Source organism: Chenopodium album, chromosome 25, assembly GCF_948465745.1.
Source record: "Chenopodium album chromosome 25, dcCheAlbu1.1, whole genome shotgun sequence".
In the NCBI taxonomy this organism is placed as follows: Eukaryota; Viridiplantae; Streptophyta; class Magnoliopsida; order Caryophyllales; family Amaranthaceae; genus Chenopodium; species Chenopodium album.
The window spans coordinates 5999154-6024830 of NC_137858.1; the positions used below are offsets into that span (position 1 = coordinate 5999154).

A 25677-nucleotide genomic window follows, 5' to 3' on the forward strand; every position below is an offset into this window, starting at 1 on the left:
AGGGAAAATGAATGAACAGGCTCCATTCCCTTTGTTGTTATTTGTTTGTACCTTTTTCCCAGTGTTATTTATGAGTTCACCCAAATGTATTTTACATTGATTTCCTGCCCCCCAGCCTTTTCCATTCCTTTTCCTTAACCACCACTACCCCCACTACCATACTACCTACCCACACTATCATCGCTGCTCTTCCCCCACCCTTCGCACGCTCCTCATCAATACCCTACCCCTTGTCGCTGTTTTTCCAGGTTTTAGTGGGTGGGGGGGAGGCGTGACCGACGGTTTTACGGGGAGGGGGAGGGTTTTTTAGGGCTGGGGGAAGGGGAACGACAACAAGTGGTGGGGGAGGCGGCGAATGGTGAGTTAGCTGGGTGGTGGCTGGAAAGGTAGGGATTGAAGGAAATAGGTGGTTATGTGGTAGTGAGACTGAAAACTTTCCCTTTATTTTTTCAAAACAAACAACATAGTAAATGTTAGGGCTTTTCATTCTATTCTTTTTCTTTCATTTTGTTCATTCCATTTTGTTTACCCCGAGCAAACCAAACAACCCGTTATGTAATCAGCTAATTAATAATCTAATCAAAATCATCAACTAGCACAATCAGCTTAGCCTCAACTACCAACTTTTAGCTTTTCACCAAACCCCGACTTTAATTTTTTTTTCTATTAGTTTTTTAAAAAATATTGTGTCCATAGGCTATTTTCAAGAAATTGTGAAAATTTTCTTTTAATGTTGTACCAAAACTTTAAAACTAATAAGATTAGAATTCTATTTTTCATTTGGGGTAAGAATTTTAATCTAGATTTTTGTCAAAAAAGATTTTTCATCTACACAAATAAGTTTGGCATGTGCGACACACAAATGATATTTTATAGTGAAATAATGTGTATGTGTATGTGCATGTGTTTTTTGTCATATAATATAATGATGTTCGTATTCAATTCAACAATAAAAATGTCTGAAAGGCAAAGGAATGGGAGTTAGAAGGAATATGAATTAAAAGAAATAACATTAGATATTTAGAATACATGGAATCAGCTTTAAGTCTTTAACACTAGAAATTTCAATATAGATGTTTTTTTTTTTTTAAAAAAAAAAAAAAAATAGAGTATGACGTGTGGCGTTGTTATTTTGAATTATTATAGGCTGGAGATGAAGGAGGTGGAAGTGGTAGTGATGATGAAAGTGATAATGTCAATGGCAGTGGTGGTAAGTTTGTTGAAGATGGATCTCATACCAAACATCTTCTAAATGTATCCATCAAGAGTTAAGCTTTAGGGTACGCATAAGGGGACCAAAGTATACAAATTGTAATGTTAATAATATTGATTTGGTAAGTTACTCAAGTACGTAGCGCCATTCAACATCAAATTTCTCCACCTCTTGTTTGCATTTTCACTAGTAGTCCATGACTAAAATTGAATTAACCCACATGTTTTTTATTCTAAAAACAATGATATACCACTAGCTAAGGTCTCTTTATATGAACGTGTGTCAAGTGTGGTTGGAACGTGTCACACATGAGCTTGTCATGTTATGGACGTGTTTGGCATATTCTATTAATATGTTACCTGATTGTTGTGTGAGTAATTGTTACTCTTACTTGTTATAGTACTCGTATAAATAAGTCGCTAACTAGTAATTATGTACGTAATAACTATCAAACATAGTAAAACAACGGTGACCTTATGTTATTGTAAAGAGGTATATGCATATATTTGGGCATCAAGCTATTATCAAAGTGGATTCATGGGATCAGAACCAAGGTTAAAAATGCTAGGCTAACAACACTTTATCAACTTAAATAATGATTTATCTAATCTATTGTGCTCTTTTAACGTATAAATGGAATTAAGTATAAACATAGAATTAGATTTCTAATTGCTAGTGTAATACGGAGTAATAACATTGTACAGTATCAGTGTATCATATATGACTGATAAAAATACTTTATAAAACTACCATAGAATGGATTTTTTATAGTACAGAGTAGTAGTTTGTATGTATGTAATGATGTCATAGTTCGAATATATGAGCAAATAATAAGCCACGATGTGAAAAAGGTTAAGACGGTGATAATCACATATCATTTCTTTATTTTAGTATGTTATTAGTTTTATTACGGGGTACTTTCGACATCTTAATTATTTTTTCATTAAATTTTATATTAGTTTAATTCATTTGGTAAATACAATAAACTTTATATTCTATTTTTGCACAACTATTTATAGGAAAAATTTATATTAATCACGAATTTATGACAATTTGTTAAAAATGAAACCAAAAAAAAAAAAAAAAAAACAAACAGTGAAACAAAAATAAATATACCACTCAAAATTATTGACAGCAAAATTGAGCTCCATAGAACACGATAAATTTCAGATTGTTGAGATTCTACTTTCTCTCTCTTCTCTTCTCTTCTCTCCCTTTCTCTCTCTTATTGCGGCTAGGGTTTTAGAGTCTCGTCAATCATCTCTTCACTCTCTCTCCTCTTCTTCCTCTATCCCCTTTTCTTCTCTCTTTGGATGTGACATTTTTTGCCTGAAAACATCCCACCAATCTTAATTATAATTCCCCAAATGGCATCTAAAACAAATTAATTTTGTTCTTGATTTTGATTTTCTGGGGTTTTGTAGCATTTTTATTAATTTTTGCTAAAAACCCAATTCAAATCTTGAAGAAATGGCGACTATGAACCCTTTTGATTTGTTGGGTGACAACGATAACGATGACCCTTCGCAGCTAATTGAAAAGGCTTCAGCTCAGCTGCAGAAGGCGGCTGCTGCGGCGGCTTCAGCGCCGAAGAAAGCCCCAGCTCAGGGTGGTGCTCAATCGCAGCAACAAAAGGCTGCGAAATTGCCCTCCAAACCTTTGCCCCCATCTCAAGCTGGTGAGGTTTTGATTGATTTTGTAGCTATATTTTGTTGAAATGGTTTATTGTTTTGGTAATTTGTTGATTGTAATTTAGGTTTGAGCATCTGGGTTGTTGTTAATTGGATTGTTTTATGCTGGTTTTGTTGTTTGATGATTGATATGATATGATATGATTTTAGGAAGTGGGTTGTTGTAAGTTTGGAGATTTGAAGTGTTATTGTGTATAATCTCTGGATTTGTGTTTGGTTTGGATTGTGTTTTGTGTTATCTTGTGGTGTTTGTATGTTAAGTTTCATTCTTTTGGTTGTAATTGTTTGTGTTGAGTATTTGTTGTATTAAAAGGTGTGTACTTGATTGAGTTTGGGAACTAATTATGTTTTAAGATCTTCATGGTTAACTGAGAAGTTAGTTGAGGTATTGTTTGATCTGTGGTAAGCAATTTTGAACTCCAATTTGATGCCTTGGAGTTAAAACCCAATGTTTATTGTGGTCATAATGGGTCTATTTGGTATTTATCATTAATTCCTCATTGGGATTTGCTTTTTATTCCATACATTGACGTTGGCTGTTGTGTATTTGGTGTAGTTCGGGAGGCAAAGAATGAGAACCAACGTGGAGGAGGCCGTGGAGGCGGTCGTGGTGGAGGTGATCGTGGTGGACGTGGTGGTTACAATAGAGACTACTCGAGCAATGAAAATGCTTTTAACAACACTGGAGTGGTCGGTCAAGGAGACAGGGGTGAAGAAGGAAGGGGAAGGCGACCTTTTGGGGGACCTCGTGGCCCTTTCCGTGGTGGTCGCCGTGGTGGTTTCAACAATGAGGAGGGGAGAGATGGAGACCGACCAAGAAGAACCTATGAACGTCGAAGTGGGACTGGACGTGGGTAAGTGTTCCTTCTCTGCCTGTGTAACTGTGTCATTATTCCTGTTGATTTCTTGCTGAAAAACATACCTTCTTCCTTCCAGCCAAGAGGTCAAACGTGAGGGATTTGGCCGTGGAAACTGGGGTGCTGAATCAGAAGAAGTTGCTCCGTGAGATTTCTGTGCACTTGCAGCATTGTTTTCTCTATGTTATTACTTTAATATTGTTCCTGGATTTTAGAGCTCTTTTTTTTTTTCTTGCTGTGTTTGCTACTAAATATGCTATTGACTATCAGTGGTACCGAGGAAACTGGAGAACCAAATGAGAAGAATTTGAACACTGAGAGTCTTCCAGCTGTTGAAGATGCTGCTGAAGGCAACAAGGAGGCCCAGCTAGAGGAGACTGAAGAAAAGGAACCAGAAGAAAAGGTAATATTTCAATTTAGTTCCGCTATATTTTTTTCATAAAGTTGAGGTTGAAAATATTTTTCATTAAATTTTTAAGAAGAATTTGATCTGGTTATAAACAGAAGTTGGCTTTTTTACCCTCATCTACTCAGCTTGATGATAATTTTATATAGAATGTAGCTAACTGCGTGTTTCCTTGCCTGCAAAGCATACATTTTCTTTGCTTACGGAGTAGTATTAGACTATTAGTGACTATTGCTTGAAGATCAGTTGCTTTTATTGCCCATGTTTTTAGTGCAATTATGCAATCTACCTATTCAATTTGTTTTAAAAGGTAAGGTGAGACATCGTAGTTATAAAAATCCTGTTTCTGTGATATAAATGGGTTAGGAGTGGATAAGTCATCTTATGGGATATTTTGGAGCTTAGAATCCTCAAGTACTTATGATCTTGATATCGAAAATCATTGTATTTTGCCTTTGGTTTATCACCATCCTCCCCAGCTAATATGGTTTCCTCACCAAACGTCATAGAGGAGCATCAAACATCTCTCACTTAATGGTCTTTCCGTTCATTAAAGTGATCTGATAAAGGGTCTTGCGATGGTCAGGTGATATCCATACAATATGACTTTACAAGAAAAGAGTAGGGTAATGTAAGAGTGAGTACTGAAAGGCCAAAAAAGTAAAAACAAAAATGATATCTGGTGTCTATCCTAGGATTCCTGGTTCTCAGTATTAGTAGCTCATTAAGTTTATTTTTTATTTTTAATTTATTTATTTATTTATTTTTTTTTATTTTTTTTTACAATGCAAAACTTAAGTGTGTTGGCTTTTGCTGTGAAATATTCATATAATCAATTCCAGGAAGAGAATACTAAGAGGACTGAAAAAGGAATGTTTCGTAGGCCATTTTTTCTCTAGTTATGTGGTGCAGTTTATGCTTGGATCTTAATACAAAAAAGATACCAAAAGCAATTATGCGCTCGTAGAATGGTAACACACTCTGCCGAGGAGGTGCCTTTTGCCTTGTTTAAATGTGCTCGCTTTTATCTTGCAAAACCCACCTATCATGTGGGACATAAGAGTGGAATGTGGACTGAGAAGAAGTTGCATCAGAATAAGACAACAATTATGAAACAAAACCCACCTTTCCACTTTATTACTTGAATATTGTGAAAAGACTGATGTATTTGGTAAGGTTGATTGATAGGTAGCTGATTTATCTAATATACAGAGTTTTTTTAGACAAAAATCATTCAATACTGTGAGCTAAGTTAGTCAGGGGTCTAAGAGGCTTATTATAAAAAGTCATTATTATTGAATATTGAACATAGTTTGTGTTTTTATAATGTTTTGTTATAGGAGATGACTCTTGAAGAGTATGAGAAGCTGCTGGAAGAGAAGAGGAAAGCTCTAGTAGCACTCAAGACTGAGGAACGGAAGGTGGAGGTCGACAAAGATCTCCAGTCCATGCAACAGCTTTCAAACAAGAAAGAGGATGAATCAGTTTTCATTAAATTGGTAAACTTCCTGATACCAAACATAAGTGCATTTGTTTTAATCTTTATAAACGCGTATTACACCTTTCTCATCTTCTCTTTTTCTCCCTGTTAGGGCTCTGACAAGGATAAGAAGAAGGAATCACTTGAAAAGGAGAAAGTGAAGAAGGTAATGTTATTGAGATATTCATGCTACATTTTCACTGTAATTTCTTAGATGAAAAGAGTTTACAAGGCTCTTTACAGTATTTACTCTATACATCACATTCCATTTATGTCAAGCCCTTTTGATTCCTTTTTTTGTGGGTGGAGACAATTGAGTAGCTTGTAAAATGTAAATATAAAGCAATTGTGATATGGCTGTCAGTGTCTTTTTGAAAGTAGGGCTTGTCATACATTTCTACATGCATTCTCCACTTTCATCATAAAAGACTTGTCCTTCTGCATCCTTGCTTATTTGCTTCACTGGCTATTACTTGTTAGTAAATCATGGATAATGTTTAGGCTTCTCATAGGATTGAATGCTATTGCCTTGCTGGTTTGGAAAGTCAATCTTGCCTGTCATGTGGCTCGGCATTCTTATATGATTTATGAGCCAGTTTATTAGTCATATAAGTCCATCTTAGAGCCAAGTTCACTTAGGTGGACGACATTGAGTTTAAGGAGTATGAAAAAGTAGAGGAAAAAAAAAAAAAAACTTACCATTTGTAGTATGTAAACTTAGCACTGGCCTCTAGGAAGGAATCTATCTTCTCTATTTTAGTTGACTAGGGAAATCATAGAAATTTAGAATTAGGGAAATTGGCATTCATATCTGTGGGTCAGACCAGGAATTTTTTTTTTTTTCATTGACCTGGGACTCTTTCGATCCCACTATCCGCACAATGCTGTTTTGATAATTCTCGCGTGGAAAAACCTAGGAAATGTCTTTGGCTGATCCAGATTATTTTGCTGTGGGATCATAGAATTTCTAGAATTAGAAAATTGTGGCTTACTCCCTGATGTGGGATCAAACCAGGAACATCTTTTTCATTGACTAGATACCTAAAAGATCCCAAATTACTGCTAAGATCAATAATTCTCAAGTGGGAAACCTAATAAAAGTCTTTGGCTGACCCAGACTATTGTTCTCTTTCTTTTTGTCCTTTGCTCTCATTTGTTTTGAGGTCATGTTGCTGACATAGCAGCTTTGGCTATGTTGTCATGGTGCAGTCTGTCAGCATTAACGAGTTTCTGAAGCCTGCTGATGGGGAGAGATTTGGAGGTCGTGGCAGGGGACGTGGTCGTGGCTCAAGAGGTGGTGGATATGGTGGTGGAGGTAACAGGGTGTATAATTCACCCGCTCCAGCCATTGAAGATCCTGGGGAGTTCCCCACTTTAGGTGGCAAGTGAGGCCATAGCTATATGATCTTTGGTCTCTTTGTGGGCTTTTACGTGTATGCCCTTTGATTTTAAGTCTTTTTTGAGTAGGACTTCCAGCTGTGAGTGTCCTGTACCAAATACAACTTTAAGGAAAATTTTTATGTTTTTTCAATTTGTATATTTATTTTCTGTTACCTCTTTTTCTTTTTTTCCTTGTATTTGTTGTTTGCTTTTTATGGGTCTTAATTGTTAGAAGGGAGTATAAGGCATGAAAACAAAAGATCATTTGCTCAATTTTGTTATTGAAATAGATTTTAGTCTTTTCGGTCCTTCAATCATACATGCTCATTTCTTAGATGTCTGCAAAGCAAGCATTCATAATGTGGCAGAAGGATCTCAACTCCGGACGAAGGTATATCGAAGGTTGCAGAGGAATGTTATGTCAACTTGTGTCTACATGAAGTAGAATAAAAAATTAAAAACTGTAAAAATCATTAAGCAAAAAATTGATGATTGGAAAATAAATTCATGCTAAAATTCAGTAATCCATCATTTTATACAAATCTACTTGTAGAAAAGAATGAGAATATTCAAGTTAACAAATTGCAAACCACTAAAAACACGGGACCTAGATAAGACCGCGTCGATGAATGTTGAATTTCAAATAATATTGCAGCAAAATCAGATTCTTACATGCCACAATGTGGCACCAAAATATAATATTTCCCTAAGTAGAGCAGCACCCACTCTTCTGTGCAACTGGCTGGCCTCGGATCTGAACTGTTGGAGGCCTGGCATTGTTCATGGGTTGGCTGGCCATCCTGTCATCAAAATGCAAATAAAATTAAGTCATTTATTGAGCATTTTTTCCAAAAAAGAAAAGATTAAAAAGAAAGAAAGAAAGCAAGAAAAGAAAAGAAAAAGAGAGGCATAAAAAAAGTAGATACTTCTAAAAATACCACTAATCATATTGAGATTTACTAATTAATAAAGCAAAAGGTAACATTCCACTAGTAGGTTATCCTACACTCTAATCAGATTGCACTATCATTATTTCGGAATAATTCTCAATGACAAAAGGACAAATTCGCAATAGATCACAAAGGATCAGATAATACTACACAAGCACTACCAGGTGCTTTATCACATTAAAGAACATGACTAGAGATGGTAAGCATCATAACATGTTGTAAATTTGTCATACTTCATTAACGTAATGTTTGAAGAAAAGTTGGTAAATTCTAAAATCATGTTATGCTCCCTGTATAAGATTTTCTAAATTCAGTATATATGTTCATCAAACATAGTGATACCATGTGCAAAATTGTTAAAGTAACTAATTACAGATATAAAAAAAATCCCATTTTATAGCATAAGAATTGCAAATTAGTTAAGTCACATGGTAAATTTTCACCAAGGGCTCATTCCTGGGGAGAACTGTTCATGCAACCACAATAATGTAGGTAAGATTGGGAAAATGTATATACCTGTTTTTGATCGAGCCAGTCATAGCCATGAAAGCCTGCTCTACATTAGTAGCATCCTTTGCACTGGTCTCCATAAAAGGTATGCCAATTTCATCAGCAAAAGCCTGTATAAGACAGCGAGGTGCAAATCAAGAGTTAACGTCCCATTTAAAGCTGATCAGTGAAAATAATCCTATCACAAAACATGAATTAGCTTAATAACCTTGGCAGTTTCATATGGTACAGCTCTATTGGAAGCAAGATCACACTTGTTTCCAACCAGAAGTTTGTTAACATTGTCACTAGCATAACGATCAATTTCATTTAGCCACTGCTTCACGTTGTTGAAACTTTCCATATCTGTTACATCATAGACCACCTACGATATCATACATAAAACTCAAGTTAGCAAATCAGCTGGGGTGTTAAACTCATGAAAAAACATTAAAAGAGGCACTTAAGCCAAAGCATAGCTATGAAACTCACAATGATTCCATGTGCTCCACGGTAGTAGCTGCTAGTGATTGTCCTAAAACGCTCTTGTCCAGCAGTGTCCCACTGGATGTAAGAGAAAGCATTATTATATTAGATGTTTTATTTTGGGGGACGGCTAAACAAGTACGTACATGCCAAGAAAGTCACTCAGAGGGCTTTATCTCCACAAGTAAATACTGAGAACAAAGATTTTACTGACAGATGGAAGCAAAACAGACTTACAATCTGAAGTTTAATGGTCTTTCCATCTTGCTCCACAGTGCGAATTTTCTACATTCAAAAATATAACTATATAAGATCGAGATGATAAGATAAAGAACAAATCAACTACTAAAAGCTGGGTCAGAGAACACTCACGAAATCAACTCCAATAGTGCTTATGTAGCTTTCCAAATATGAGTCATCCTGCACCAATAATAGATTGTGGATGTAAGAACAGGCAAGCAGTGAGCTGTGCAATAAATATTTACTATGACAGTTGCAAGAGCCTCACAACAAAACCGAGGTGTAAGTCCCACGAATAAGAAAGGCAAAATCACATTGACAATTACACAAGATGGCATAACACCCTTCCATATAAAACTCGTACAGTCAAGACTAGGGAATCATTTGTCATAAAAATGAGCATCAAAGAACATCAATGAGACAATGATAGCCAAATAGCCATAATTGGGGATTGCGACAGCAGACGCTTTAGTTAAAGGTCCAATGGACAGGAAAAAAATAGAGGAAGTTTTCAACATTATAGATAACACATGCACAATGCAAAGAATTGAGAAATACTAATGTGAGGACGTAGTTACTAAAAGCTGGAAAGAAAAGGAGGGTAAGCCAGAAAGCACTCTCTAGAATATTGATAATCAAATGGCATAAAAAATTCATAAGCCTCTGTCTTCTAATAATAAAAGCCCAGAAATGACTCATGATATTGTTTATTCCACACCAGTACACCACAGTTTGCATTCTACTTTTCTAAGTCCAACGCCAATAATTATAAAAGCAACTACTACGAAAAGGCGTAAACACCCAAAAAATGACCATAAAACATGAGCTTTGATAGTTGGCATGTAGCTTATGAAGCTTACCGCAAATCTCAGGAGAAGACATGATTTTCCAACACCTGAATCTCCAATAAGCAAAAGCTTGAAAAGGTAATCACTGCAATAAAAGCATCACCATTCAAGGTAAGAGACAAAAAAAAAAAAAAAAAAAAAAAAAAAAAAAAAAAAAAAAAAAAAAAAAAAAGATAGCACAAGAATTAAAAAGCTTGCAACATTACAAAACTTCAAGACAAAATACGGAGTAAGAAGTAAAAGGGCGCCCGAAGGGAGTGGCTTCTACCTAAATTGTAGTATAAATTGAACAACAAATTCAATAATTGACTTTTCATCCAACAAATTGCATTTTTCCACCCTAGTTAGACAAGTCTTTAAAAGTTCTCTAAGTCTTCAATAACTTCAAACTCGACATCCGTTCACAGTTGGCTAGCAGCTGGTGCCTGGTGGATGTTCAGTCTAACACCGACAAACAAAGCCGACTACGAAACGCCCTCAATGCTTCCACAAATCAAACTACAATGCTATTCTTTTCCCAATATCTCTAAAAATCCAACCAAATCCTATTTCACAAAAGACTTCGAATTCCGCCTCGAAATAGAGTGCTTTCAACGATTTAGCCTTTCTATCATGAAATTCATTGCTATTACAAACAATAATTACGCAGAACAGACGTTTTATGAACTGAATTCTCCCTAATTCAAACCTCCTACCTTCCAATTTCAAAATTCAACCAAAATTCACCTTTGCCAACAACTCAAACAATCGATCTTTCACAAAAAACAAACAAAAATCCAAATCTAACAGATAACACCACAGATCAACCGACAAATTCAATCACAAACAAAATCAATCAACAAAATCACATAATCAACTAAATTTTCACAAAATTACAAATCAAAACAATTCAAAAACCTCAAAATTGGAATCAAATCGAAGAATTAAAACAGAAAACTTACTACTCGGGATTCATGACTGAACAGTAAAACTGAAGAAGGATCGAGAAGAAAGGAAACAACGCGTAAACTCGACGGAATAACGGAATTCGCCGGCGAAAATTGACTGGAAAATAGCGGATCTCCGACGAAAAGAAGGTCAGCAGAAAGAAGAGAGAGAAAGAGAATTGAAGAGAGAGAAAGGAAGAATAAGAAGGTGAGGGAGTTAATATAGACAAGAGGGAAGAACGAAGATGGCACGAAAGAGACGTCTTGTAATCCTAATTTAATAATTTTATTTTATTTATTTGTATTTTGATTTTGATGAAAAATAAAATATTGATTTGGAATTTTTGATTGAAATTAGGGATTTGAGGTGTGGAAGAGTAGTTGCCTCGTTTGTGATTCCTTGTATCGCACAAGTAAGTTACTTCGTCGCTAATTAATGGAAGTTGTGTGAAAGTCAAACTACAATGAGTAGAGTGGTTTGATTGATTAACGTTTTTGGTTATCTATGGGATTAAATCCTGTATTTCGGAGACAATTTATTTTTATAGTGTGTGAAGTGCATCAGTTTATGCGTTAATAGAAGTAATAATGATCTGAGATATATTCCCATCCAAAAAAAAAAAAAAAAACCTGAGATACATAAAAGTCAATTTTAATATGCATGTACCTTCATATTTCCTTTTATCACAAGACTAGTTAAAGTCCCGTGCAATGCACGAATTTTAATAAGTTAATTAGTGAATTACAATACATTCAAATACATTTCGTTTGAGTGCGTATGGCAAAAATATAATCGCTAAAATGGAAAGTAAATACTACAGGCTATAAATATTTTTCATAAGGAAAGATAAAGAGTGGAGGGAAAATTTTTAACCAGTGAATGACATGTGTCATCACTGATTTCGCTTTTAGTAGTCATCATTGATTTCGCTTTTAGTATTAAGTTATTGATTGATTGATGATTTACATATTATACATATGATGACGTGGAGAAAAAAGAATAAAGATTTTGTTAGTTTCTTAAACACAGATTATTTTTCCATAAATATCTAGAAACGTACTTGTATAAGTTGTATTAAAAATATAATAAACTTAATCCTATAAGAATCAATTTTAAGGAACATTGAGAAGAAAGAAACCTTTATTTTCATGAAATTGACCTTAAGAGAAAGTGATCACAAACACCGGCAGCTTTTTATTAAATCATTGTTCATTTATTATCGATATATTCGTTTATTCTATAAGTTCGGTCATACTGATACGGTGTTGCCTCTGGCTTCCAACACATGTATCATGTTTCTACAACAAAGCAATAAATGCAAGATTTAGGTTACTATGACAAATAAATAAAAAGAAAAATGTAAAATATATTTGTATTAGATCTAAATAAGCACTCCAAATGTAAAAAAATCAAAAATCTATTAAACAAAAAAAAAAAAAAAAAAAATGTAAAAACTCAAAAAACGGTTATTTCTTTCCCCAAAACTTTTTGTTAAATGTTTACATGTATAAATGTATAATGTATTGCTAAGTTAACAATTCCACATGTGATGACATGATGTGTGTGAAGTATCAAACTTTGCTTGTCATTGTTCCAAATTATTTAAAAAAAAACAACTTAATGTGTGTAAAACTACTCCGTGTATGAATTCATAAAGGTAAAACAATTTCGCAATTAAAAATATGCAAAATTATTATTATAGATATAAATTGACTATTTTATTTGGTGTTCCACCCGGTTCACCATTTGAGCTAATCCGAAATCGAGGATTAGTTCCAGGTGGTTTGGTTACAATCCCCTCTCAATTATTGTTGTAGGAATTAAATACGGGTCCTTCCTACCAAGTGTAGTTTCAATCACTACTACACCAACAACTTATTGGTAAATTGACTATGGTTTACTCCGTGTGAGGGAGCATCAATCTCAAATAGTCAATTCCCTTACTTTTTCATGGCTTTAAAAAAAAAAATGGGGTTTCTCATATTAATTAAATTAAAATCCAAAATTAATTTATAAATAAAAAATAGTTCAAAATTCACTGTAATAGTTCGTTGTAAAGGGTGATCCAGTACCAGCAGAATTAGACCCAACAACAACACAATTCCATCACTCCGTTTCCTTCAATTTTTCACTCTAATGGCTCGCAAATCTGCCAAATTCCTCGATAATTACGGTAAAATTAACTTTGTAATACAATAAATAATTTATTTTTTATAGATTAGTAGGGTTTAAATTATGCTAATCTCATGAATTTTCTATAAATTTTTTAAGGGTATGATTTGATTTTGGGAGCAATAGCTGCATTCTATGTATTTGCCATACCTTATACTAAAGTTGAAGAAAGCTTTAATATGCAGGTATTATTACACTTATAACCCAGAATTTTAGTTTGTGGGTTTTGTTAATTTCACCCAATTTATTTTTTATTTTGGTTTAATTGTTTGTTGTTATTGTTTGATTAAATAGGCAATGCATGATATACTATACAATCGGCAGCATTTGGCTGAGGTTTGTTAATTTGGGTGATGTTTGTCATTGAGGTTTAAGTGATTATGCTATTTTTAAGTTTAATGGTTAATGATTCACTTACAACAGTATGATCATTTGGAGTTTCCCGGTGTCGTTCCGAGGACTTTCATTGGTGAGATTTTATGTTTGTTATTGCCCATTGATTGTTGTTTTGTGTAGTGAAATTTGTGTATTCTTAGTATCCCAATTCATGGTTTTTTTTTGCAATATTAAACAATTACTATTGTTTCATGGATCGAGAATCATATTATTCTTGAGATTGCCAAATGCTCGGGAGAAGGAGCTATCATAAGTTGTAATTTTTCTCAATATTTAAGGACCTAAGGTGGATTATGAAGGTGATGCTCCTGCTAAAGATTGTTTCTATACCTAGATTGGGGTTGGGGTTGGGGTTGAGAATCCCCCATAAAACGTTTCAAAGAGAAGAATTTTAAGCTAGTGATAAGTGATTAGGTGGAGTGGTTGACCCTTTGTTAGCAAGAGAGTGTTCCACCTTTCAGTTTTCTACCCTCAAACGTTCTCCCCTTGACATTTAAGATTTTGTTTGGTTGGGGTACTTTGGGTTCAAGTTGGCCAGATCAAAGATGTGTTGGTAGCATTGATAAAAAGTCTAAAGTAAAAGTGCTTTGTTGAAAGAGAGGAACCAGAGGGTTATTATGGCATAGCTTGTTCACAAATCAAGTGATTAAATTTGGCACATTTGTATGATAAAAGTGAATGTTCCATTTGGGCAGCACATGTTACTCCTTAATTTTGCATATTAAATCATGAGCAACTCTATAGTGCGAGGCCTCCCCCCTCTCTTGCTGCTGTCTAAACATGGGAGTTGGCAATTGTGGTGGAGGGTATGTTGTTTTTGCACCTAGCCCTCCTATTATAATCTCTTTGGGGTCTTTCCAAGACAACTCCTTGTTCTTTAGTCAAGAAAAACTATCAAATTAAGGAAAATAGATTTTGTAGGTTAGGGTCAAATTGTGCCATATTATTGGGTTATGCATAAAGACATGTGCTTATAAGGGTTGGGAGCATTGTTGTTAAGAGCTTGAAATTATGTGCTTCAAGCATTCAGATTTTTACTAAGCTCATATGTACGGCTAGGAGGCCCATGGAAGAATGCTTTGCTGCAATGGCATCAGAAAATTGCGAATCATTCGAGTTTATGTCTTTAATTGCCATATTATTAGAACCAACTCCAAAGTTTTAATTTAAAAAAATTCATTAATAACTTGTCAGTCTATTCAAATCTCAAAGTTTTATTGCTCATAGGTTAGGTTTCAAGAAAAACGTTCTCTTAACATTGTTATCTTTTTTCCTTTGGTAGGTGCTTGGGTTGTGTCAATTTTGGCATCTCCTTTTGTATCAGTCATCAATTTGCTGCACTTGCCTAAGATCTATAGTCTCTTTGTAGGTGAGATTCTTTGATCTTTAATACATAGCTGAAGTCTGTCTTCTCTTTCTTTCGTCAATTAGTCAATTACTATGAATGATTTTTTCAAGTTTCAAAACTTTTCATTTCTTCAGTCTAGTTTACACGACACATTAATTATGAAACTACCTATGCACTGCTGGATGGCTGGATCTGGTTGTGCTTGTCTTTGAATGATTCATGTAATTCTTGTAATTTTATTATATTTGTCTTTCACTAGTCCTATATAGTCTTGTCCATGACTTGGATTTTGTGATTCTTTCTTTCTGTCTAGTTCGTTTGGTGCTAGGCTGCATCATACTTTCCACCTTACGATTTTTCCGGCTTCAGGTATGTAGCTTCTTCTTACTGCTACATATTTTAAATAACTTAATTTGATTGTCCTATTGTGTCTTTTGTCTTTTGATCTTTGTTTGCCTTAGAATTTAAATCTAAATTGTGATATGATTGTCAATCACATGGATTTAATAACTAAGTGATGATAAAATTAGGAAGTGGTGAAGATCACTTTTTTGCCTTTTTTCCAGCCCTTGATTAGTGGGTGCCTTCATGTAGTATTTTAAATATATCTTGAGATATATGATTAAACAGTGTCCTTTTCCTATAGGATCTTTATAAAATCTCTCTATAAAATAAATTATCTATTTTGGTTGCATATTGCTTGCAAGTTGCTACTGATTTAGGTCGTTTTAAGTTGTTCCAAATGGGCAGAAAATCTATGTCAAATTCTTGTATAATAGACGAGAGGCCTACATATTGACCGAAATTTGAATGTTAGGTTAAATAAGGTGCATATAATATCCCATAGTGCTATGCACTATGCTTTGCTCCGTCGTTACTCGTTACTAGCTTAGATTCTATTAATCTCTGCTTTGGTTCTACCTATTACTTAAAACTGAGCTTTGTTTTGTTATCACAGATCCGGAGCAAGTTTGGTCTCCAAGTAGAAGCTTTCTTTGTATTATTAACAGCTCTTCAGTTTCACTTGCTATTTTACAGCACACGTCCTCTTCCAAACATACTGGCGTTGGGTTTAGGTGAGTACTTATTATATCGATCTTTTTCTACGTCTCTCTTATACCATCATTGACCTAGGTGAACCTTATATTTCACCCAAGTCTAATTTTCTCCTCGTCATTTTTCTTTCTAATGGAGGTGAACCTTCTTTTATGATTCTTCATTTGATTTTGTTCGTCTGACACCGGAAATTAGAAAGAACTAGTACGTGATTAGTAGTCGACTGCATTGGGTGATGGTGATTTGATTAAAATCCTATAATCATAAGTCTAAGAACCTTAAGATAATTTGACTCATTTCTACTTCACATGAGTCCTTGCATGTGACAAGGAGCTTGTATCTTCTTTTTTTTTTTTTTCTTCCTTTGAAATTTGAATTTAGAATATGCTTGACACATGGATGCTTACTTTTTCTTCATCTGCTTACTATTCAAGTTACTAGATGAATGCTTCACTTCCTAAACTGATGTGTCACTTGTACTGCAGTCAATATGGCGTATGGTTACTGGTTAAAGGGGAGCTGTTATACAGCATTACCATATCTGGTGCGTCTTTCCTGCCGTGTACATTCAATCGCGAGATATAAATCATCTATGGTCAATGTCCGGTGATATTAAACTGAAAAAGTTCAATTTTCAGTGATGGTCCTTGAGGGCTTGAGGATGCACAATATTTTATCTATGAAACACAAACTCTTGGAAAACCTCTTTTAACCATTATTTTTTCAGTCTTAGCTTTTGATGATTTAAGGTTGACCCAACTAAGAATTTCTCCAGTGCAAGATTTTTTTCTGGATTAGTATTTCTTTTAGGATGGAGGAGCAAAGGATATTGTGGGGACTGCCGCCTTTAATTTTTGAAAGAAATGGAGAATGTTTAGGTTGGGGTCCCACCCATAAACTGAATTGGGCATCAAATGTCTTTCCTGGCATCTTTGTAGAACAGTAGATTATTAATGTATTAGGTGTGCCTCTGGTTCTCTACCTGTTTGATTCATTAATTTTTCTCTTTCCTTGGATAACACATGAGCATATAATCCTTTACCTTTTGCTATAATGGTTTTTCTTTTTCAAGCATTTCACAGAGCATGCTATATGTATTCTGTGGGTCATGGATGCACTCATTTTTAAACTGTGTAACATCATTTTACTTCTTTAGCACTCTCATACTTGTAGTACAGGCTCCTTAAATTCATCCATTTACTCCCTCTATCATATGATTACCCATTTTTAGAAACTTGTTATAAGAAATTGTCTCTCTACTATTTTACACTGTCTTGAGTTAAGGCTGTGTAGATCTGGAATTCCCTAGAACTTGTGTACACTGAAAGGCTGAAAGTCACTTTGGAAAACTGTTGAGACCCCCTGCGGATCCGTGGTTTCTTTTTTGGGTTAATAAATCGTTTTGCTCTCTTTATGTCAGGTTATTGCAACATTGATTTTCAGATGTGATGTGCTACTGTTAGCCTGCCCCATTGGTCTTCAGCTTTTGTTGGTATGTTTTTGACAGATCCTCAAGAACTCTTAAACATTTCTTTTCCTTTTCTGATTATTATTTATCTTTTTTTTTTTTTCTATTTTCATTTATTTATTTATTTATTTTTTATTATTTATTTCACATATCCATCGTATATGCTTTGTTGTTAAAGACCAAGCACTATCTCAATTATTTTTTAAATATATTCTCTGTATTTTCATGCAATAGCTTTTATGATGTTTTCTTTTAAGAAAAAGAAATTATGTGTATTCAAAATCAGAAGTGAAATGGTGATCAATTGACAAGAGTGTGTGTGTGTTTTTTTTTTGTCGCTGCATATTGAATCTGATTTGTTTGATTTATAGCGACTACATTTCTGGCCCTCAATTTTTTGGCAAATAATTATTTAAGTGTCAGATCTTAGCAAATACAAGGAAATTTTGCACAGTTTTTGTGGAGCATTAAGTGACTTGCATTCTTAGCCTTCTTAACAGCTGTGATGCTTTAACTATTGAATTTTCCAGAATATTAAGCTGAATTTATTTTTACCTACGGTGTTTTGCAGATTAGAGTTTATAAGTTACAAATTGTTTCACTCATTGTCCTACTGACCAAAATTTTCTATGCAATGGCAGAGCAGATCAGTCTCATTGTGGAAAGCAATTAAATACTGTTCCATAGCAGCTATACTATCTATTGGTTGGTAAACTTGACCTGAAAATAAATTTAGAGTATCGCAAATTACCCCTGCCCCACAACCCCTCAAAAAGTTTGACATTAATCTCCTTTTGTCACCCTTACAGAAAAAAAGAAAGATGTAAAAGAGAAATGTTCCTATAGGATGTTTAATAATTTTAAACAAGTGGCTAGCATTTTGATTTTGTGCAACATATTTGCAGGTCTTACCGTTCTAGTTGATTCAATAATGTGGAGACGGCTTGTATGGCCAGAATTTGAAGTTTTCTGGTTCAACTCTGTGTTAAATCGGAGCTCTGAATGGGGTGTATCCTTCCAGCAGTGAAATTTTACCCCCCCCCCCCCCCCTTCTTCTCTTTGTTCACCGTTGTGGGTGTAGGTAGGCTGGGTGTTACTGATCCATATAGCTTTAGGACCATCTATATACACTAGTTGAATCTTTATTTCCATAGTTTGTCTTTAATACTATTGCCTTAGGTCTCTTCATTTCACTGGTATTTCACTTCAGCGCTTCCCAGGTCACTGCTTGCAGCATATCCACTCGTTCTGGTGAGTGTGAATATGACAAATACACTACTTTCTGCAAATCCATACAATGTCATAATGTTTTCATATGCATGATGATATCATTACTAGGTTTTGACACCTTCATGGGCAATGAGAACTTGAGAAGTCCCTTTGATTGTAGGGTTTTACTTTTTTTGTATAGCCCTTCTGCAAAATTGCATATTTGCATGTATACCTTGTAATTGGGTATCTGATAGCTTATCTGTTCAACTACAGCTCTTTTGATTCTAGATCCCTTGCATTATTGTAATCTTATTTGAGATGTCCTTTTACAGCTTGGTCTGTTACTTGATAGGAGGATTAAATCCTATCTGCTCCCAGTCTTGTCCTTTGTGATCATTTATTCCAAATTACCTCACAAGGTATGCTTCTCTTGTATGTATCCATATGCTTAATAATAGCTATCTACAGGATCTGAATGCAGTGAATTTGAAATATTGCAGGAATTACGATTTGTTATTAGTTCTCTTCCAGTTTTTAACATGACTGCTGCAATAGCAGCTAGCAGAATGTATGGCTTTCTGTTCCATCTTTTTTGTTAAATAAATTTTATGGAGTAAATTACAATTTGTCATTAGTCCTCTTCCAGTTTTTAACATGAGTGCTGCAATATCAGCAAGCAGAATGTATGGCTTTCGGTTCCATCTCTTTTGTTAAATAATTTCATTGAGTAAATTTTGGATCTGTCTAGCAGCTTGGTCTATGTTTTAAATTCTGACAATAAATCTGCAGCTGACTTTGATGTGGATTACATGCTTGCCTGTTTATTCACTTAAAAGTGTGCTGTCTTTACTACTTATTTACGCTGTAATTTGGTTTTGCATGTAACTTTTTCTAAATGACGTCTCTAAGGTATTAGGTATAATGGTATATTGTTCCTTTGTATGTTTAATAGTACTATTTTTTAATTTATCATTTTATTTTTATGTGTTACAGATACAATAATAGGGAAAAGAGCTTTTGGAAGTTGCTTTATTTTGGAATGCTTGGCCTATTCTTAATCAGGTAAATTCTATGATAGCAGTAGCAAGCTATTAAAAAGTAATGGCTGAATTTCTTTTTCTCTTTCTGATTTTTATCATCTACTCTGTAGTTTAGGGTGCACAATATTGTTTTTCATGGCATCATACCACAATTATCCCAGTGGCTATGCTCTAAGGAAGCTTCATGAAAAGGGTTTGTGTTCTCTCTCACTCTTTCCCCTCCTCCCTTTCTCGTGGATGAACTTGTGTAAGAGGAACATGTAAGCACATAATTTGACCTATGATAGCTATAAGTATTATGTATGTCCCGTGAAAGCTTCATGAATTTCCAATGCTGTAATTTCTGTAAATACCACTTTTCTGTAGTGTTGGCTTTTTGCACGAAATATATTGGCATGGCCAATTGCCAAATTAAGAGGGCCTATGTTGCACAGACTCGGATTATATTGGACACGGTGTGGGATCCTTCGACACTCCAGATCCTATAAAATTTCATACAAGGCCACTGTATATTTGGGTGTTGTGTCAGAGGATCCGACACCGTACACTCAACGTATAGCAGGGTGTCGGAGTAACATAGAAGAGGGCAGTTCAAACTGCGGGGCTATAATTTGTGGTTAGAAGGCTGGGACTTAGTTGATATCTCTGGGTATTGGAACCGGAATCGTTGTTTCTTTTGGTAGGATAGGGAAGTTCTGTAAGTAGTTTTTCCCTAGGAGAGAGTGGCCAAAACTTTTGTGCCGAATCCTGTCCTGTGGTAGCTATCAAACATGTTCAGCTATATTCATATGAATCAACTCCCATTACTTCTTCTAGAGCAGACTTTCATGTTGAAACTTGCGATTGTTTTGGCAGGTCATTTGAACAGTACTGGTGAAATTTCTGTTCACGTAGATACTTATTCAGCAATGAATGGAATTACCCGTTTCTGTGAAAGTGGTCATCCGTGGAGGTACGCTTTGCTGAGCATTTCATTCATTTATACTTGGGCATATGGTTCATACTTTAGCAGGGGAGGGTGTTTGTTTGTCATTTGGAAGTTGAGTTTCACTTTATCTCACGGAAATTTCTGCTAGCCATGCATGCCCCATTCTTCTAGTCTCATGATAATTGACGCCTTCCATAATTTTCTTATTTTCCTAAGAACTGTAGCCTTGATTAAGGAAATCTTTTATGGTTGTTATCTTTGATTGATATTGTTCTTGGCTGGAGGTGTGAGCTTCGTCGACACCCCCTCATAACCCAACACCTTTTTCTTATAATTATTTTGTATGTATGGGAAAGGGGGTGCTAAGAATCTTTGTTTAAGTATGGAATGTTGACGTTCTGTTTATACAGGAATCTAACTTCTCCTCTGTGCTCTTTGATGCAGGTACTCCAAAGAGGAGGATATAGCTTCTCAAGACTATTATCGTAGAAATTTCACCTACCTTCTGAAGTGAGTCACTGATTATCTGGATGTGCCACTTCAAAGTAATCATTTTATTAAATTCTTCTTATGTTTCTAAAATAATATTTTTATGCCAGTGAGCGCTCTCATATTGATGGATATCAATGCTTGTTCGCGGTGGATGGATTTTCCAAGGTTAATCTTCGAAAGAGTATTCCACCTGTTGTACTGGTAGGAGGAACTTTCAATGATGCAACCTAGAAATGATGCACTTTGAAGGCTATCTAAAATGATGTATGATTCTTATGTATATATTGCAGGTGAAAGAACCCAAGGTGTATGTTCATGGATCTACGGGCAACATGGAAATTTTGGGCCGAAATTTTCCAGGATGTAAATTTTGATAATATCATTCCAGGAATCGATCTTCCAGCTCCCGCCCTTTCTTAAGCATTTTACCTAATGATGCTGCTAGTGATGTTTTGAGTTGTAGAGGTGTTTCCAATTTCCCCATGTCATATGACTCTTGGGATAGCTCAAGTGGTTAGAGCTTTCCTCCCGGTTCCAGAAGATCTTGGTATTGATTTTCATCACCCGCACTTGTGGCTTTCTAAACACACACCCAAAAAAGTCTTAAGTATAGTGTAGACAATGTATATTTATCCTTTTGTTTTCAGCCATTTTTTTAAAATAAAGCTTGTAGATGGTTCAAACACCCTATTTTAAATTGATATCATAAAGCAAATTCTTGTACTCCATATTCGATATCCAAATGTTCCTTTATCCAAAGTTTCAATACCTTGGAATTCATTATTGCTACTATCACTCATGACTTCATAAGCTGTAATCTTACCTCATCTTAAGATCATATTTGCAAACCAAGATAAATAACATACTTCATTTCAAAATAATCACAACACTTCAATTTATATGTCATTTTTATTAACTGCAACACATTATTAGGAAAATATGTTGAATTGTTTCACTAAACTCTATTTATATTACTTCGCAAAAAAAAATTTACTTTCTCGTTTTAAAACAATATAAAATCAGTCCTCTAACTCCACTTTATATTATAAAATCTCAATTATTCTTTTCACACAGTTGTTTTCAATTTATATTACGAAGTATAAAATCTCAGTTTTTGTCCCACAACCTATACTAGTCTGAATTAGCATCAAGTTCGTTATTAAGTATTTAAATATGGTGTGACACTGTGATACTCACACCATACTATGATCCGATCTTATCTCATCGGATTTTACATTATTGCAAACTTGCAATTAATCCGAACCGGAATGACTATCAATTTTGGTATACCCTAATCGTTGGGTTGTTTAGTTTTGCACTCTCCAAGTCATAGAAGAACCCAAAACCACACCCAAGTTGAAGCACTGATGACGTGCACTCTATCTTCTCCCCTTATTCAATACTCAGCCTTCACCATTAACAAACCAAAAACACAACTTTTCTTCATTTCCTCTCAAAATCAAAATCAAATTCAAATTCAAAAACCCTAAAACCCCAAAATATGATTCTTCAATCTACACTCTCACCTTCAACACCCCATTCTCTTTCCTCAAATTTTTCATCATATTCTCCCTCTTTCCCATCTGGGTCTTGCTCCTTCATCTCTTTTCCAACTGCTAAACCCCTTAATAAATTCTCTGTAAAATGCTCTGTTCCTCAAGTTTATAGTCATGGAACTATGGACTATGAAAAGAGATCAATGCCAAAATGGAACAGTATTTATAGGAAGATTGCTTTGATGGATAACCCAGAATTTGGGGTTGCTTCTGTGTTGAATCAGATTGAGAATGAAGGTAAGAGGTTAACTAAATGGGAACTTTGTAGAATTGTTAGAGAGCTCAGGAAGTTTAAGAGATTTCAGCTTGCTCTTGAGGTAATTTATTCTATTTTTTTTGTTTTGTTTTGGGGTTTATCTAAATTATTTTATGTGCTCAATTTTGTTTGGTTATGGTTGTATTTGAAGTTTTGGATTGTGGGGTAAATTTTGATACAGAAGAACATTTTTTGAGGTTGTTGAATTAATATATTGTGTGTATGTTGGTAAGAGAAATTTGCAAAAATTGAGTAATGTAACAGTTGTGTAAACTTATCCCCATTTGCGTGGATGGTAACTAGCTTAGTTGGTGAAGACTCGATAGGTGGTATCTAAAGCACGTAATCAAATCTCGTCTCCATCACTGCCTTTGTTTATGGTTATGAACATATAATTTATTAGGTTAGGGGATATGCTGCTTAGGTTAATTGTTTAATTAATTTTAAAGTTTAGGACTTGTCCTTGAAACACAAGCATATGGAACAATAAGACTTCAATAATGTGACATATGTACCCTTTGATATTGGCAATTGGTCTGGTGATGTAGCTTTAATGTCATTACATTTTAAATCTGAGTAATTCTTAAATTTGCTTGTATAAAAGCGCATAGAAATTGTGGAAGAATTGTTTTCGTTCAAGTAATATAAGGTTTGCCTAAGTTGAGCTAGATGTACCTTAATGAATTTGTGACACGTCCAGGTTTACGAATGGATGAGTAACAGAATAGAGAGGTACAAAATAAGCAGCAGCGATACAGCTATCCAACTAGACCTAATTGCCAAAGTTCGTGGTGTTGCAAGTGCCGAAGATTATTTTGTAAAGGTACCCGACACACTCAAAGACAACCGAATTTTTGGAGCTCTCCTCAATGCCTATGCGGGTGCAAAAGTAAGGAACAAAGCAGAATCCTTGATGGGGCGAATGAGAGATAAAGGTTACCTTAATCACCCTCTTCCCTTTAATGTGATGATGACTTTTTACATGAAGATCAATGAATACGACCAAGTGGAGAAACTGGTTTCTGAAATGAAGCAGAGAAGCATACCACTTGATTTGTACACTTACAATATTTGGCTATCTGCACGAGGCTCGTATGGTTCTGCTGAAGGGATGGAGCAAGTTTTTGAAGAAATGAAGTTGGAACCAACAATTGTTCCTAATTGGACTACTTACAGTACTGTAGCTGCTGTTTATATCAAGTTGGGAATGCTTGAAAAAGCAGGACAATGCCTTAAAGACCTTGAGACAAGAATCACTGGACGAGACAGGATGCCTTATCATTATCTTATAAGCCTCTATGGTAGTTTGGGAAACAAAGAAGAGGTTTACCGTGTTTGGTACACATATAAATCAACTTTTTCTAATGTCCCAAATTGGGGTTATCATTCTGTGATCTCTTCACTTATCAGGTTGGCTGATATTGAGGGAGCTGAGAAAATTTACGAAGAATGGCTTTCAGTGAAGGCTTCATATGACCCTAAGGTTGCGAATCTTCTCATGGGATGGTATGTTCGGGAAGAACCTTTTGAGAAAGTCAAGAGTTTCTTTGACCACATGGTTGAAGATGGAGGGAAGCCAAATTCAGGCTCGTGGGAGATTCTTGGGGAAGGTCATATCAAAGAGGGAAGGATTTCTGAAGCATTATCTTGCTTCCGGGAAGCGGTGTTAGTTGACAGTCCATCAAATTGGAGGCCTAAACCTCCTAATGTGTCTGCATTTATAGAGCTATGTGAACAAGAAGCCGACCATACCAGCAAAGAGGACTTCATTGTATTATTGAAGCAACTTGGTTGTTTACAAGATGAATCGTATAGGTCACTTCTAGTTGGACTCAGTGACATTGATATTGGCATGGATGAAGGGCAGTTTGTCTTTAATAAAGAAGCTGAAGAGATGCAGAGTGAAGAACCTGAAATGCTGTTCTTAGTTGCGGAGTAATTAATAATCTGATATTCAGTTACTCCGCATAGAGATGAACGGTGCCTGAGGTGCATTGTTCTGAGAGCTAGTTTTCTAAGCACAGGGAGGTCAGAGTAACATGATTCTTGCAGCCTCTACCATGATGAGATGACATAGCCTATCAGTTTACCTCTCACGACCCCCATTTTCTCGGGGGGATGTTGTTTGAATATGTATAAAAAATTCCAAATGACTGGATTGTGAGTAATTAGGTTGCGTAGTTTTCTAAATTGAGTTGGGCTACAAAGTATGGTTGATGGATTATGTAGTTTACTAGTCATGTATATGAGCTCTTTCATTGCAGAACCTTGAAATATACTGATACTTTAGACTTCCAAAATGAAGGATTAGATAAATGTTGATCCTTCACAATTTTGAAATTTAGTCTTGTATCAATGATTTTGGCTTTGGATTATCATGTTGGAGTATCTGAATATATACAAAGTTACGCATTGAATTATCACAAAAAAAAGGCACGTTTATCAAAGGTCAATTGGAAATAGCTTCTATGTGTTATTGTAGGACAGTAGAAGAAAGTCTTCAATCCTTTTAAAAGTAGAAGTTGTTGATTGTTTAACTTGCAAGAATCATGCAACCGCAATACTAGAATATCAGAGGAAGGATGACATGCTTCTTGCCCTTAGACGTTAGCTAGCCAAGCTAGGCATTAATCTATGCCATTATAACCTTTCTTTCAACAAAGGGAAAAACAAAGACTATCACAACCTCTTCTCAATGCCAATCCTAACTTGTACATTTGAAATTGGCTTTTGTGATGACATGCATTAAACTATAATTTGATTGAAATATTTTATTGACAAGCTTT

General features: G+C 35.1%; 4 protein-coding genes across 4 annotated transcripts; 3 read left to right on the forward strand and 1 right to left on the reverse strand.

The window, feature by feature from the left end:
* The first annotated feature begins 2363 nt into the window (after positions 1–2363).
* Positions 2364–7208, forward strand: LOC145613361 (RGG repeats nuclear RNA binding protein A-like). The gene is made up of 7 exons (XM_081668455.1): positions 2364–2891; positions 3461–3758; positions 3841–3906; positions 4032–4164; positions 5508–5666; positions 5760–5813; positions 6857–7208. Exons 1-7 carry the CDS (start codon positions 2684–2686, stop codon positions 7034–7036), a joined length of 1098 nt encoding a protein of 365 aa, XP_081524581.1. The 5' UTR covers positions 2364–2683; the 3' UTR covers positions 7037–7208.
* Positions 7209–7512: 304 nt separating this feature from the next.
* Positions 7513–11177, reverse strand: LOC145613362 (ras-related protein RABD2a). Its single transcript, XM_081668456.1, has 8 exons — positions 10982–11177; positions 10053–10125; positions 9325–9372; positions 9190–9237; positions 8959–9030; positions 8696–8851; positions 8494–8597; positions 7513–7827 (listed from the first exon to the last, which is right to left on the reverse strand). The coding sequence occupies exons 1-8, from the start codon at positions 10993–10995 to the stop codon at positions 7734–7736; spliced, it is 609 nt and encodes a 202-aa protein (XP_081524582.1). The 5' UTR covers positions 10996–11177; the 3' UTR covers positions 7513–7733.
* A 1787-nt stretch (positions 11178–12964) lies between these two features.
* On the forward strand, positions 12965–21884 carry LOC145613303 (dol-P-Man:Man(7)GlcNAc(2)-PP-Dol alpha-1,6-mannosyltransferase-like). Its single transcript, XM_081668385.1, has 20 exons — positions 12965–13140; positions 13239–13324; positions 13434–13475; positions 13563–13608; positions 14818–14904; positions 15197–15252; positions 15842–15959; positions 16425–16483; positions 17360–17431; positions 18049–18112; positions 18313–18416; positions 18587–18658; positions 18952–19038; positions 19120–19187; positions 19613–19681; positions 19770–19852; positions 20515–20611; positions 21032–21097; positions 21187–21280; positions 21370–21884. The coding sequence occupies exons 1-20, from the start codon at positions 13104–13106 to the stop codon at positions 21451–21453; spliced, it is 1491 nt and encodes a 496-aa protein (XP_081524511.1). The 5' UTR covers positions 12965–13103; the 3' UTR covers positions 21454–21884.
* Positions 21885–22379: 495 nt separating this feature from the next.
* LOC145615362 (pentatricopeptide repeat-containing protein At1g02150-like) lies at positions 22380–25157 on the forward strand. Its single transcript, XM_081670433.1, has 2 exons — positions 22380–22952; positions 23592–25157. The coding sequence occupies exons 1-2, from the start codon at positions 22581–22583 to the stop codon at positions 24828–24830; spliced, it is 1611 nt and encodes a 536-aa protein (XP_081526559.1). The 5' UTR covers positions 22380–22580; the 3' UTR covers positions 24831–25157.
* Positions 25158–25677: the final 520 nt, after the last annotated feature.

Excerpts from the sequence above, each read along its gene's own strand:
- LOC145613361 (XM_081668455.1), top strand. The coding sequence starts at position 2,684 with ATGGCGACTATGAACCCTTTTGATTTGTTGGGTGACAACGATAACGAT. Across the intron at positions 2,892-3,460 it reads TTTGCCCCCATCTCAAGCTG|TTCGGGAGGCAAAGAATGAG; the intron begins GTGAGGTTTTGA and ends TATTTGGTGTAG. Across the intron at positions 5,667-5,759 it reads AATCAGTTTTCATTAAATTG|GGCTCTGACAAGGATAAGAA; the intron begins GTAAACTTCCTG and ends TCTCCCTGTTAG.
- LOC145613362 (XM_081668456.1), bottom strand. Across the intron at positions 9,238-9,324 it reads GCACTATTGGAGTTGATTTC|AAAATTCGCACTGTGGAGCA; the intron begins GTGAGTGTTCTC and ends TTTTGAATGTAG. Across the intron at positions 8,852-8,958 it reads GTGGAGCACATGGAATCATT|GTGGTCTATGATGTAACAGA; the intron begins GTGAGTTTCATA and ends ATGATATCGTAG.
- LOC145613303 (XM_081668385.1), top strand. The coding sequence starts at position 13,104 with ATGGCTCGCAAATCTGCCAAATTCCTCGATAATTACG. Across the intron at positions 16,484-17,359 it reads ATACAGCATTACCATATCTG|GTTATTGCAACATTGATTTT; the intron begins GTGCGTCTTTCC and ends TCTTTATGTCAG. Across the intron at positions 19,682-19,769 it reads CTTGGCCTATTCTTAATCAG|TTTAGGGTGCACAATATTGT; the intron begins GTAAATTCTATG and ends TCTACTCTGTAG.
- LOC145615362 (XM_081670433.1), top strand. The coding sequence starts at position 22,581 with ATGATTCTTCAATCTACACTCTCACCTTCAACACCCCATTCTCTTTCC. Across the intron at positions 22,953-23,591 it reads GATTTCAGCTTGCTCTTGAG|GTTTACGAATGGATGAGTAA; the intron begins GTAATTTATTCT and ends TGACACGTCCAG.